General features: G+C 44.4%; 2 protein-coding genes across 2 annotated transcripts; both read left to right on the top strand.

Annotated features, from left to right (window-relative positions):
- Window positions 1-1,720: 1,720 nt before the first annotated feature.
- On the top strand, window positions 1,721-8,521 carry LOC133925301 (exocyst complex component EXO70A1-like). The gene is made up of 12 exons (XM_062371216.1): window positions 1,721-2,186; window positions 2,273-2,368; window positions 4,164-4,369; window positions 4,457-4,702; window positions 4,857-4,995; window positions 5,095-5,307; window positions 5,921-6,126; window positions 6,546-6,746; window positions 6,828-6,927; window positions 7,420-7,529; window positions 7,624-7,770; window positions 7,917-8,521. Exons 1-12 carry the CDS (start codon window positions 2,046-2,048, stop codon window positions 8,023-8,025), a joined length of 1,914 nt encoding a protein of 637 aa, XP_062227200.1. The 5' UTR covers window positions 1,721-2,045; the 3' UTR covers window positions 8,026-8,521.
- Window positions 8,522-9,317: 796 nt separating this feature from the next.
- Window positions 9,318-11,136, top strand: LOC133925302 (NDR1/HIN1-like protein 1). Its single transcript, XM_062371217.1, has one exon. It carries the CDS (start codon window positions 10,231-10,233, stop codon window positions 10,891-10,893), a length of 663 nt encoding a protein of 220 aa, XP_062227201.1. The 5' UTR covers window positions 9,318-10,230; the 3' UTR covers window positions 10,894-11,136.
- The last annotated feature ends 3,394 nt before the right edge of the window (window positions 11,137-14,530 follow it).

Raw genomic sequence — 14,530 nt, 5'->3', positions numbered from 1 at the left:
TATGGTATATCAAATGGTAAATACTAAAAAAAACTACGTACAAAAGCCGAAGACTGCAAGAAAGACCACGCGGTGGTCGAAAGCTGGGCAGCCCCACCCCCGTGTGCGCTGGCCCATGCGACATCGGCGCACACTTCGGGTGAGTTTGGTTTTCTGAATTCTTTTAGTTTGATTCCGTAAATACATATAATCTTATAAAAATGTGTCTAATTTTCTACATTTATTGTTTCTGCTGTATAAGATTCTGACTGAGGAGTACATCTTAGCTGAGCGGATCCAAACATGTAGATGAATTAACTTATTAGTGTCATAAAATTATATATTTGCTCTTGCAGGTAGGTTCACTTATTAGTGTTATAAAATTATCTTCATACAAGTAATTAATCATAATCTTAACTCTTACATCCAGTTATGCGACCTCAAATTCAGTCAAACAAACATAAAATCAACTCAATCTGTCTAAATAGATACAACCAATCAAACACTCTTCTTTTTAACACATATCATTGCACTCAGTCTATTTCTCCTTAGACTGTTTAGATGCAACTCTATAAAACCCTAAGAAAACTGACTGCTTATACCATGCAGCTCTGTCAAACCTCCGTTGTCGTTCCCTTCTCCTTGAAAGGAAATTTTATAATACCTGCCCTTTCAAAAGACACGCACGCCCAGCGCGACACGTGTCTTCTGTTCCTCTCTCTTACACGCGTAGCTGTTGGATCAGAGAAGAAGAACATGGATCAAGGTTCTACGATGATATTTCACCAAGCGCTCTTATAAATTTTCCTTCCCTTCTCCTCACTTGGCTCTTTTGGTACCGGCTACTACCTTCTCCCCCTCGCCTCGCTTCCTCGACGAGCCACCGTCACCGTGGATGAGGTCCTCCTCCTCCATCCACCCTGTCACTATCTCTGCTGAACCAAACCGACGAACCCTTCCCCCTTTCCCTCCCCAGATCCACCTTGTCCTACCGTAACCATCTGGGCATATGGATTCTAGACTAAGGCGAGGAACATGACCAGCAGCCGCAGGGTGAGGTGGCGGCGTGGGTCTCCCCGATACCCCCGAAAACCTAGAAGTTAGTGTCATAGGACCCGTAGCAACAAGAATAAGTTAAGATAGACCCCGCAACATCTGATGGTTCAAACCTTCTAGGACCTCCAAGACTAAAAAATCATCAAAAAGTATGCTCTGGCTCTAGAGTTTAGGATCAAATTAGGCAACAGGAAGATATCTAATTGATTTTTTCTAGTCGACATCAAAATTATCTTTTGTGAAAAACAACGCTAAAATCAGAATTTATTTACAAATATTACGCCTATTTTACTTAATCTAACCTAAAAGTCTTATACTTAATAAAAAAAGAAAATAGCTAACAAAGCCTCGAGAAGTGCAAGTCTCCCCGATACCTATAAGCTAAAAGCTAGCATAACAAGATCCATAATAATAATGATAAGTTAAGATGTATCCGGATCCAGTCCTTCTTAGACACTCGGGACTTAAAAAAAATATTTTGGCTCTAAATTTTAGGATAAAATTAGGTAACGGAGTCTAGTTATTTTTTTCTGATCTGCCTCGAAGCTATCGATTCTTAAAAAATTACATCCAAAAGTTAAGCCCATTGCCTGCACGGCCCTGCTATGACTGTGGTGGTAACAAATCGGTCGTACCCGTAGCAGGGTTATATAAAAACCACGCGGTGGCGTAGCTCCACGGCACGCGACAGTTCTCCTCCGCTGCCGTTCCGTTCTCGTCACTTCTCTGGCCTCTTTTGGCAATAATCACCTGCTGCTGCTTACCTTCCCTCCCTCGCCTCTCTTCCTCCGCGAGCCACCGTCACCGTGGGTGGGGTCCTCCTCCTCCTCCTCCATCCACCCTGTCACTGTCTCTGCTCAACCAAACCGGCGAACCGCTCCTCCCCTCCCCTCCCCAGATCCACCTCGTCCTACCGGAACCATCTGGGCGTCTGGATTCTGGACTAGGGGGAGGAACGCGACCAGCAGCCGCAGGGTGAGGCGGCGGCGGCTTCTGGGCGCGCGGGGGAGATGGAGAGCCTGGCGCAGCGCGCGGCGCTGCTACGGGAGTCGCTGCAGAAGAGCCAGCAGGTCACGCACGCCGTCGTCTCAATCCTCGGCTCCTTCGACAGCAGACTCTCCGCGCTCGACTCCGCCATGCGCCCTATCCAGGTGCGGCTCGACCCCGCCCTCCTCTTCTTAGGGTTCGCGCGTTCCTGCGGGAGTGATGTTCTGATGGCGTCGCTGTTTGGCTGCAGGTGAGGACGCACGCCGTGCGGACGGCGCACGAGAACATCGACCGGACGCTGCGCTCCGCCGATGTGATCCTCACTCAGTTCGATCGAACTCGAGAGGTGCTTGCTCCTAACTTGGATTCCTTGATTGTTGCGCATTTTCCTAGTCTTTGCATCCTCGCATAGTTGGAATTGTAGCTTAATTTAGCGTACGAGTAGGGAGCGTGCAGTCCATTTGCTGTTCTGTATCGGAGCTTATTGGACTATCGGGAGTATGTTTTGTTGCAAGCTGGAATTGTTGATTTTCCCTCCCAAATCAGAAGCTTTTTTAGTATATGTTTGGCTTCAAATTTGAACTGCTGTGTCTGAGGAGTGCTGGAGCATTCATAGCTGGGTGCAAGCACATGGGAGCTTCAGAACCGCTGTCCTCTTATTCAATGTGGTCTTTGATGTTTTCCGAGGATGCAGGTCGGGCACACACCCAATAAATCACAAAGTGTCTTTGTTTCATACCATCTTGTCTACATGATGAGGTCGGGATGTATCAACCAGATACATCTTAGAGGCTCCTGTTCGGGTGACTAGCGTAGGAGATGATTCTGTTTTAGTTGAAGCTGGAGCTTATTCTGTGAGTAAGGAGACTAGTGGCACTTGGTTTCATGTGATATCCCAAAATATAATATGTCCTCTCCCAAGGTTGATATCTCATTGTTGTCATATGTCTGAATAGTTAGGGAATTAGATTGGGCTTCATTTCGATGCCATGCTAGCGGAAAATCAGTCAAGTAGCCAACTTCGGGAAGCAGTCTGTTAATTGTTTTGCTTTCAATAGACAGAAAAAATACGAATCCTAAAGCAAAAGTAGTTACCAATTACAGGGGTATCTCGTTGCTGTCATATGTTTTTTTCCAGAACGGGTTATCCCCGAATTTCATTACTTAGAAGCAACGAAATTACAATCTGCCCCAACATTCGAACCTACACATTTACAAGAACATGACCCAAAAATAACGTTCAGATTCATCAGCACAGCACTGAGGGCTGTCCCTTAACAGCACCCGCCAAAAGGACCAACATCGAAGTTCACTAGAACGACCACGACAGCACCCAACATAATACAGGTATAATACAGGTCGTTAGCTACAAAAGGAATGCCAATCCAGGCAGTAAAACAACAAAAAACCATCAAAAGGTGCATCAAAAGCCCCCTTGCGTCCATCCGCTCAGCATCACCGTCCCTTCTAGCTGCTCTCGACGATTGCACCAGCTTGAACACTTCCCTTACCGTGCACCCTTGCGATATGTTTGAATAGTTGGTTAGGAAATTATTGGGCTTAATTTTGATTATAAAGTTTTAGGGTTTTGCTAGTGGAAAATCAGTCAAGTAGCCAACTTTGGGAAGCAGTCTGTTAATTGTTTTGCTTTCAATAGACCAAAAAGTCATGAGTCCTAAAACAATGGTTACCAATAACCAGGGGTACATGTGTGAAACCAAACTAATTACTGTATGTCCGAATTTATCTCTAGTCATCAATAACTATTTTTGCTTTGAGATTCAAAAAACTTTTCTTTAGAAAGATCACTAAAGTGAACTTCTTTGTCAAGTGTGATTATTTGAAGTGCACACTAGTACCAACTAAATCTCATCGTGAAAGGGATAACGACGTTGCAAAAAATGTTATTTCTCTCTCTAAACATGGGTCTGAAAATGTGTAACAATTTTCATCGATGATGCCTTTTAATTTTGTTAAGGATTTGATTGTATTAGGTTTGGTAACTATAATAATTGGATGTGATTTTCATTTTAATGGAGCTTGAAGTCCTTGAGAGCAAATCTCTACCCCCTCCCCCCTTCCTGGGTTACGAGCGCAAGTCCTTGAGGCTATTTCTTAGTGATGGATTGCTTTTAGTGCAGGCAGAGCGTGAAATACAGAAGGGGCCGAATGAGAATCTGCAAGGTTTTCTTGATGCAGTTGATCGGTTGAGAAGTATTGAGCGTTTCTTTAGCTCGAATAGGAGTTACCGCAGTAGTGATGGGGTGCTCAACCATGTGAATGCCCTCCTTTCTAAGGCCCTTGTGAAGATGGAGGGTGAATTCCAGAATCAATTGTCTCAGCTCAGGTTTGCATCTTACTACCTATTTAAATTGTTTATTTGACCTTAACCTCATCTAACTCTTGCATTATGCGCCCTCTTAACTGAGTACAGCAAACCTATGGAGCCTGATCGTCTATTCGATTGTCTTCCAAGCACGCTTCGACCATCATCTGAATCTCAGCCCGAAGGTGGAAAAAATGTGTCAGCTGGTTCACAGTCTGAAAATCTGGAAAACTCAGAGGCTGCTGTGTACAGTCCTCCTGCTCTTATTGAGCCAAAGTTTGTTCCATTACTCGCTAAACTAGCACAACAGTTGGTTCAAGCTGGATGCCAACAGCAATGTTCAGAAATATACAGGTACAAGGGGCTGCACCAAAAAATCCGCACTTCCTTTTAAGAAGGATATAACTTTTCCATTTTTTGCATGAGCCTGTGTGCTAATTGCATCCTATGCAGTTATAATTCTACTTTATAGAGTGACTTGCTGAAGCATATTCTCCTGTGTTTGCAGCGAAGCTCGTGCTTCAGCTTTAGAATCAAGTTTGAAGAACTTGGGTGTTGAAAAACTGAGCAAAGATGAAGTGCAGAAAATGCCTTGGGAAATTTTAGAGTCTAAAATAGGGAATTGGATTCATTTCATGCGAATTGCTGTAAGTATCCCCCCCCCCCCCCCCAAAAAAAGAAAAGAAAAAAGATATGCCGTTATTGTATAGCATTCCTCTGGTGACATTTGCCTCTGCATGAAACAGGTCAAACTTCTTTTTGCTGGGGAGCGTCAGCTCTGCGATCAAGTTTTTGAATGCAGTCAATCATTGAGGGACAAGTGCTTTGCTTCAATAACAAAGAACAGTTTGGCTACACTACTCAGTTTTGGAGAGGCAATTGCTATGAGTAAACGATCACCAGAGAAACTGTTTGTTCTGCTAGACATGTACGAGATTATGTGTGAACTTCAAACAGAGGTAAATATCTGATTCTGACCATAGCTATAGGGACGTATTTCAGTGGCCAACCACTGCTCTTGTGTGCACAATGATATCGATACAATTTGCATGCTGAACTTACAGTCAACTGTCAACATCTGTTTCTGTTGACCTGAATGCTGAAACCCTTTGGCTGTCTCATAAATTTTGTTTGTCAGAAATCCTGCACTACCTGTCTTGTGAGATTGGCCCACTTGGGTTGATGACGTTTCTGCTGATTTACTGTAAAATGATGCTGCATAGCTTTCCCAAAACTACTTCTTTCTCATTGTATCTATTCAAGTAAGAGGAGTGGTCATATGTCACAGGTCGAGTTCGGCACCATATTTTCCACTAGCCAAGTGTTGGGCCATGACCAACTTTACCAAAATTCAATTTTTAGTGTGCCCTTTGGAAGACTTGTAGACTGCCAAGTTAATGTGAATCTATTTTAGATACGTAAAAAGAATGTAAATCTATTTGAGATATTGAGGTTTAGTATCTTTTAGGTGTTTACGTAACTCATCTAGAGCTAACCTAGCCATTGGCGGAGAGAGGGTGTTTATTGTGTATGGAAGGAACTTAAAGATTCATCTTTGAATTGATTTTGTAGATTGACACCATCTTTGTTGGAGAATCATGTTCTAAAATGTGCGACTCTGCTATGAGTTTGACGAAATGCTTAGCGCAAACGGCGCAGAAGACTTTCAGTGATTTTGAAGAAGCTGTTGAAAAGGATGCAACAAAGAATATTCATACTGATGGAACAGTGCATCCTTTAACAAGCTATGTGATCAACTATGTTAAGTTTTTATTCGAGTAAGTGTCTACTCATAGTATATGCAATTTAATTGTATTTCTTGTAAATGAATAGGTGTATGTGATTGTCCGTATTTTCATGAGCCCTTCTTTTTCGAATTATCCACTGTCTTTTGTAGATGTCTTATGCAAATTGTTTTTTCTAATTTTCCATTGAACTGTTTTGATGACCAGAACTAAAAGATGGCATTCATTTGAAGCCCTATAGCTGTAGGTGAACTTCTTATGCACCAGTCTTGTAAAGAAAATATTTTTGGCATAAGTTATAAATGTTTTACATATTTTATGCCTCCTTCAGAATATGTTGTCCTAACTTCTAATGTTACGACAAAAGTCACAAGTAGCAGTCAGTTTGTTACCCCCCACAAAACAGAAGAAACAAGGCAAGAATTGAGAACCACTTCCTAATTTCTGTGCAGCTACCAGTCAACTCTAAAACAGCTTTTCCAGGAGTTCAAAAGGGAAGATGGAACAGGTTCTGAGCTGGCAGCTGTGACCATGAAAATCATGCAAGCTTTACAAAATAATTTGGATGCAAAAGCAAAGCAATACAAGGATCCTGCTTTGATGCACATATTTTTTATGAACAACATTCACTATATTGTCAAATCTGTCCGCAGGTACGTTCTTATGAAGTAATGCAGGAAAGAAAGCTACTATAGGTTTGTGTAAAATCATATTCTGTCTTCTCTTTCATCCAGATCGGAAGCCAAGGATTTGTTGGGTGATGACTGGATTCAAAGGCATCGAAGGATTGTACAGCAAAATGCAAATCAATATAGAAGGATTGCATGGACGAAGGTTTGCTTGCTCTGAATCTTTGATTAAAACTCAGTGTGCTTATTTCTCTTGCATACTGATGCCTTCCACTTTCGAAGTTTATTCGACCTCAATAAATAGATGTTCTCACTATGAATACCAGTTCAAACACATTCAAGCATCCGGTATCCATGTTGCTACCAACTCCAGAGTAGATAAGTAGGCTTCCAGAGACATCGGTGGCCTTAAACTTACCACTCTTGATGCATAACATGGGATTGGCCTAATTATTACAACAAGTTGCCCTGTAGTATCTAATATATTTGTTCCTGAGTAGCCTATGTCTAGGGATAGGGTCGTTTCAGGATGTAGGATTATTAAAAAAAAAGGGCATGCCACTAATTTCTCAACATTGCTTGGGCCATTGCTTGATCTGTTTGGATGTGCAATGTGATAATGTTACTTGGAAAAATGAAACTAGGAAATACTATGGCTATGTGCATAACCTTATTTTTATTTGATCCAATGTTGCAGGTGTTGCAATGCCTCTCTGGTCAAGGCTTGACTTCATCAGGAGGTAGTGGTCAAGTAGGAAGTGATGGTGGCAATAGCAGTGGAGCTTCAAGATCTGCTGTCAAGGAGAGGTCAGTCATATGCACTGACTGCTTTAGCTTGCTTTCTTGTACAATTTCTGAAGCACTGTCATTCTTTTGGTCTCTTCTCCCGTGGTGCTATCAGATTCAGGTCTTTCAATATGTTATTTGAAGAGATCTATCAAAAGCAATGTGGCTGGTCGGTTCCAGATACTGAGTTGCGCGAGTCACTAAGACTTGCGGTTGCTGAAATTCTGTTGCCTGCATACAGATCTTTCATAAAACGTTTTGGGTATGTTTCTTTGACACCTCGTTACTTGTAAACAATGAAAGTTAATGTATGAACCCAGGAAGTAGCTGTGCTTTCTCAAAATTTCCACTGAGTATTGCTCTCCGTCCATGTTCATGGTGCTTATAAATCAACTTGCTGATCTGTAGGCCTCTCATTGATAATAGCAAAGCGCCTGGCAAATACGTGAAGCACACACCTGAGCAACTCGAGCTGCTACTTGGCAATTTGTTTGAGGGGAAACAAGAACGTGCTTGAAGGGGCCTCTCGCTGCCTATCGTACCTCAACAAGGATGTGATGTTAGCATTGCACTGTCCATGGGAGTTCAAACAGCTGCTGTGTGCACCATGCATGATTTGTACAGAATGGGCGTCATTTATGTTTTTTCTATTGATCTGGTAGAAGGTAGGCAAAACATTCAACATGTTGAAGTTGTTAGCAGTGTGCAAGGATCCAACGGCAATGCTTATGCGTTTAGTTGGGCATGTTGCTCCGTGTAGGCATTTCGATCCTGGCTGTTTTGTTATGATTTGTTTACAAAGAGGGGAAGGATATCAAGGGAGAGGATGTATGAAAGTGCCATCCGAATGCGCTTAGCAGCGGGTGGAACCTTGACGAATTTCTGCAAAGATTTCTTGTGCAATTGCATGGATGGCTTTTGCGCGGTCCGATGGACTGACGAAGAAGTCCACGACCGCTGTTGATTCACTCATCCATCCATCGAAAGAGTAGGAAGGCGACCCCATTGTAATATTTATTTTTTTGAACCTGGCTAGTCCCTGACCGGAGATAACGGCAAGACTTTGCATTCTGCATTTCAAATATCTGCCCTTTTATCTCTAGTTTCAGCCTATAAAGTTTCTCTTTTTGTTCTTCGAAAGAAAAATAAGGTTTCTCTCTTCTTCCCCCCCCCCCCCCCCCCCAACTGATGAAAACTTAAGGAGACGGAGAGAGACGCGAGAAGAGGGAGATGGAGCGAACATCAATGGAGGTCGTGCGTGAGAAGGCAAACCTCCTGCGAGAGGAGCGAGGCCATCCACAAGGACGCAGCCTCGGCGCTCACTTCCATCACCAGCCACATGACTGCGTTTTCATCAGATGTAAGATCTAATTACCAAGTACTGCGTTTTTGTCAATTGGTTCGTGTTTGGATTGGTTTGTCCATGAAACTTTTGTGACTTGGCCTGTCGTTTGAAAGCATACTTTTAACTATATATCGTGAAAGTAGGTGATGCAAAGCATTCGTCGATCTCATATTATTATTATTATTTCAGATGATCGACTTTTTGTTGTTTCCCTAATGTGTGTATGGCATGGCCGGCAGGTTTGACTCGTGTAGGGAAAGGTTGCAGCTGCTACAAGGCAGCAAGTTGAAAAGTCTTATTCGGTATTGATCATCGATCGCTAAAAGAGCATGCAAACCACAAGGCACTGACGAGTCGGTGCCCAAGTTTGAGCGCAAGGTGAGTCTTCATCCTCCAATAATGCATGCTCTCGCTATTTCCATGCTGCACCCTGTGTGACACTGTTGAATGAAATGGTTGTGAGACATTATCTTGTGGTACGTCGATGGGTTAGCTTGTACCGCAGATTTGCTACTTCTTATTAGCAATAAGCTGCATCTACGTGTGAGCTGGGAGTTTACAGGCTGTGGAGGTCATGGCCTAGGGGACGTCCCTAACATGGCCCTGGCTTCCCTCTCTGCGTTGTCCTTTGGACGCCATCTGCCAACAACCATGCTACTCCAAGTGCCCAAACAAAATTAGTTGGCCTGCCCTGCCCTGCCCTGCCCTTGTTTTGGCACAAGACGACCCCAACTCGAAGAAACACAAACGTGCAGACTGGACGGCCAGAGGAGAAGCTTCCATTCCGTGTCCCCATCGTCGTGCTCTGCATCCATACGTGTCCAGTCAATCAGTCATCGTTTACTTGGGTCGGTCTTCTATGATTTGCAGCACATAGCAGTTTGGTGACTGTGGAGGGGATGATCGAGGAAGTGTCCATCGCTTTCTTGCGCTTTAGCTGAATTTCCTTTGGCATGCCATGGATGTAGACGCCCCAACGGCCGCCACCTTTTCGACTACTCGCCAAAGTCTCCTGCATGCTGCTGCTGATAATGTCTCTGGTGAGTTTTTATCTTCCTGATCCTGACCGGTTTGTGGCTACCTGCCGGTGTCTAGTTACGTACGTGAGCCTAAAATGACAGTGGTAAGATCAGTCACACTCCCCGATGCTGATCCCCGGCCTCCTCCTAACCTCAATGCAATCACCCTCAGTCCCCTCCTACCGGCCGTTGCTGCAGTGCATATATACTCCACGAACAACCAGGCACTGGCCTGAGCTCCTCCCTTTTTTCCCTTCTCCTCGCTCTCGATCTCTATCTCGCACTTCATCGATCACCACAGCCGAATTGAATCAATCTCGTCCATCGCGTCAAGGGCACAGAGCTCTAGCTGAAAGAGATGTCGGTGAAGGACTGCGGCGGGCACAAGGGGCGGTGCGACTGCGAGCGCGAGCGGCTCTACCGTAGGTGCTGCGCCCTGCTCGCCGCTCTCATCTTTCTCGTCCTCTTCGTTGTGCTCATCGTCTGGCTGGTGCTCCGCCCGCACAAGCCCAAGTTCTACCTCCAGGACCTCTCCGTGCTCTGCCTCAACGTCACGCCGCCGACGTCCACCTACCTCTTCACCACCATGCAGGCCACCGTCGCCGGCCAGAACGTCAACGACCGCATCGGCGTCTACTACGACAAGGTGGACGTGTACGCGCAGTACAAGGACGTGGCCATCACCGTCCCCACGCGGCTGCCCGTCGAGTACCAGGACCACAGGGACCAGTCCGTCTGGTCCCCCTTCCTGCAGTCCATGGACAGCGTCCAGCTCCCTCCCGCCCTCGCCGTCGCGCTCGCGCAGGACGAGACCGCCGGCTACGTGCTCATCGACATCCGCGTCGACGGGTGGATACGGTGGAAGGTCGGCACGTGGATCTCCGGCCACTACCACCTCCGCGTCAACTGCCCCGCGCTGCTCACCGTCAACGAAGGCAAGGGGAGCTACGGCGCCAACACCGGCGGGGCGAACGGCTACTTCCGCTTCCAGCAGGCCGCCGCGTGCTCCGTCGACATCTAGTGTTCTTCTATCAATTCTTCTTTCCCTGCTTCTTTTTCGTGCTAGTCGACCTGTACGTCCTTCTTTTGAACAAAATGGATGCATACATAGATGGATATTGGAGCTTCGTTAAGTAGCTAGCTAGGCTCCAAGCATCAAGTGATCCAAGAATTGGGTTGGAGTCTTTGAGTGCAAGGGAAATGAATTGTTTATTTATAATTCTCTTGGTTTAATTTAATTTCCGTTTTTGTGAGGAGAAACTCATTGTTTGCATTAGTGTCCACTTGTTCATTTTCCACGGTTGATGTTAATGTTAAAGTATAAGTGGATTGCTTTTTTTTTCTATAAGCTTAGGCTTTTGAATAAATTGACGAGTTCCCGTGGGTGCAATTAAAAAAAATAGCTAACTTCTATATCCACGTCTTAGGTCCGAGAGAGCCTCTACGTGAGAAATAGTATTAAAATATAAGTGAATTGTTTATCTTTTTTTATCAACTTAGATCTCAGCTTTCACTCAAAGTGTTTCTTTGAAAACGATCAAGACTGATAACGAAATCATATATGCTTAGGCTCCGTTTAGCATTACCGTGGCTTTTAAAAATGATTATTTATTTCTTTTTTTGTGTGCAGTTGTAAGTTGAAAGCATCTTTCTAAAATTTGTAGTAGCAAAAAAGTCACACTAGAAATAGCAAATATTTCTTAAACTAACTAGATTCCACGGCACAGCAATCGCAAACAGAGCCTCATATAGTGATGATGAATTGTTGGTTACGAATGATCACGTGGATGGATGGATGAAGCAATGGCTAAGCTGGCTTGGCTGGGCAGCAGAGCACATGGTGATGGTGTTATCTCTTCGCGCATGCCCCGTTTTCTTAACCTATTGTGTTTCCCCCCTCGCACATATCTATCAAATCATTCGAATGGCGCATCAAATTACTGTCTAGCTCATGGTTCTTTTCACAAGCATGCATGCGCTGGTATTCTACGCCTCGCGCGTCCGTGTAGATTGTACAAGAGAAGCCCGGGTGTTGTCACGTCTTTGGCCTTTCAAAAATGTACTAATCAACGAACATGGTGGTCTCAGAAATGAAGTGACAATCGTGAATCCTGTGACCAATTAACTCGATCAATACCTTTCAGGAGCATGTGTATAGTAGCTACCACTCATTCTTCTTTGGTTTTTATTTTTTATTTTTGAGATGCTACTCCTCCGAGTTAGATGCTGCTACATGGTTGGTGGATGCTACCAAATGCTGCACGCATGTTTGGGCTTGGCTACCTTACACACCACAAATATAGACTATCTATCTAGTTGCAAGCAGACAGAGGTAGAAGAGAATGGAAATGGATACTGCCTTTCTGTTGCAAGTCCCTTTCGTTCGTTATTCCTTGGTACCAACTGCTCTGCTTACCCCGGCCGGCCCTAGCTAGCTGCAGCATCGATCATTGCAAAAGTACATTGCAAAGTGCCTTTCAGTTCAGGTCTGGTTTATGCCGAGCACCGGCCGCAGTTTTCAATTGCGCGCCGGCGCCGCCTTGTGCAGGTGTCAGGTAGGGAGCTAAGGTTTGGTCTGATTTGGATGCTCTGCTCGTCTCAACAGCTGATCGCATACTGTATTGGTTTCAGTGAGAATTTTGCAGCCAGAGAGTTGTAGCGGTACTGTTGGAAGGAGTACCAGGTGAGATGCTCAATGGTAGAGGAAGAGAGGTCGAGGTGCATGCATTGTGCTTTTGTACCCTTCCAAAGGGGTCCTTGTTGCTTCACCAAAGAGATGGAAGGTCTAATCTTAGATATGGTAAACTTGGTTTGAATCAAACATGTCTATTGTTAATAAAAGAAAAAAAAGTATTCCTGGACTAATTATACACATGAGAGTACATGATGATTGACGAGCGAATATTGTGAAAAAGGCCATTCGGCTACAGGATCAGGATATCCATCCATGCATCCAGCTTTGTCTCAGGCAGCATGGAAATGATTCATATCTCATAGGGACCTGGAGCTGGAAGCGTCAAGTGGAAATGGGGTTAGAGGAGGAGACACAAGTTGGAAGATTCGTTGGGTTTGAAGCCAATCATGTAAGGCCTTGTTTGAGCTTCCGGATTCGTTGGATTCTTGCTAAGGATTAGATAGATGCATAATCGGCCGTCCATTGGGCATGGGTCGAGCACGCGGCGCCGGGTGCATATCAGGCCGGCCCCTACTTGAGGCACACAGGCCGCGTCGTAGGCTGCGGCTTGCCGGTTTGGTTTGGTGGGCCATTTGATCTTGTAGCCCGTCCATGCAACAAATACAGGCCGAGATTGGTTGCTGGATGACCGGCCCGTCGACGCAGGTCAGTGGATTTTTTTTCATTTTTAAATAAAAATTGCAAATATATACTGCTCGCTGCGTTGGTGGACAGGAGGTTGGAGACTCATATGTTTCATATCCGGTGCGAGGAGATGGCGCTTGCCCTGGACATCTCGCTCCTGCTTGATCTACTTTGCGTGAGCTAAGCGGTGGGTCCAAGGGATGTAGGTCCCTCTTGGCGCGACAACATCTTTGCATAGTTCGGTGTCGTTGTTCGGAGAAACTCCGCTCCCGTTCGGGATGATACTCGAAACCAAGATGTGCGAACCTACTAAGAGATTTATACTCTAGTTTATGGTTAGTTAATTATCTGACATTTCTTAATGACCGGTCTCTGCATGCTTGATATTTTTTATTTTCTAACTGACATATGGATCACATCCACCCTAAGGCGTATGATGATGTCGATGTCGCTTCCATGCACTTCGAGGCGGATCATGTTCATTGTCACCCACGACAACTTGGTCTTCAAGACCTGATCTCATACGCCAATGAGATAGCCAACGTCAGATTGGGAGAGATCCTCCAGTACAGTTAGGCTTCCGTTGTGATAGCCGTAACCGACAGGGGTCTATACAAGACCTACACGAAGATGATTCGGACGCCGTCTTCTCTGGTTGCCCGTTTCTTCTCCGGTTGTGATCGTACGAGCGATTCGCCATTGGTTAGTCGGTACTGCACCACACCCTATGACACGGCGTCAAACACGTGAGGATGGACCCACATGTGTTCATTATGGTGCTGATGATGGGTAAGATCTCTGTACATCTCATGTCGTCCCTACGTTGAATCTAAATCTTATGAGCGCATAGGATTGTCCTGAAGTGAGGATGAATTTAGGTAGTATTTTATGAACTATGTTGCTTGTATCATATATCATACATATATTATTCTACTATTTTAGAATCCTAGATCCAGTTCATTTTTTCAACTTCAGTCTTTGTCAGCATCCTGATATAGGACTCCAAGCAACGTTCCGTCAACACTGTGATGCCAAATATCTTAAAAAAATCAATTTAAATATCAATTTTGTTAAATTAATCCTAAATTATTGAAAAAATATATGTCTCTTGTCCACACTGGCACACTATGTCGATCTGCTGCGCATCCAACAGGTGACATGAGTCTAGATTTGTAATTTTTCAAAATAGACTAATATATTTATAATTTTTATTTAAATAATAATAAAATAATAAAAATTCCATGTCAGTGACGGAAATCTGTTTCAAAGTAGTAACCTGGTTAGTCATCACGCGTCTTTGCGCAATATATTGACTCCGAGTGTCCGATTGCTTGTTGAG

This window comes from Phragmites australis, chromosome 7, assembly GCF_958298935.1.
Source record: "Phragmites australis chromosome 7, lpPhrAust1.1, whole genome shotgun sequence".
NCBI classification, from domain to species: domain Eukaryota; kingdom Viridiplantae; phylum Streptophyta; class Magnoliopsida; order Poales; family Poaceae; genus Phragmites; species Phragmites australis.
Note: the sequence above shows the minus strand (reverse complement) of the source record. Positions and strands in the feature narration are given on the sequence as shown.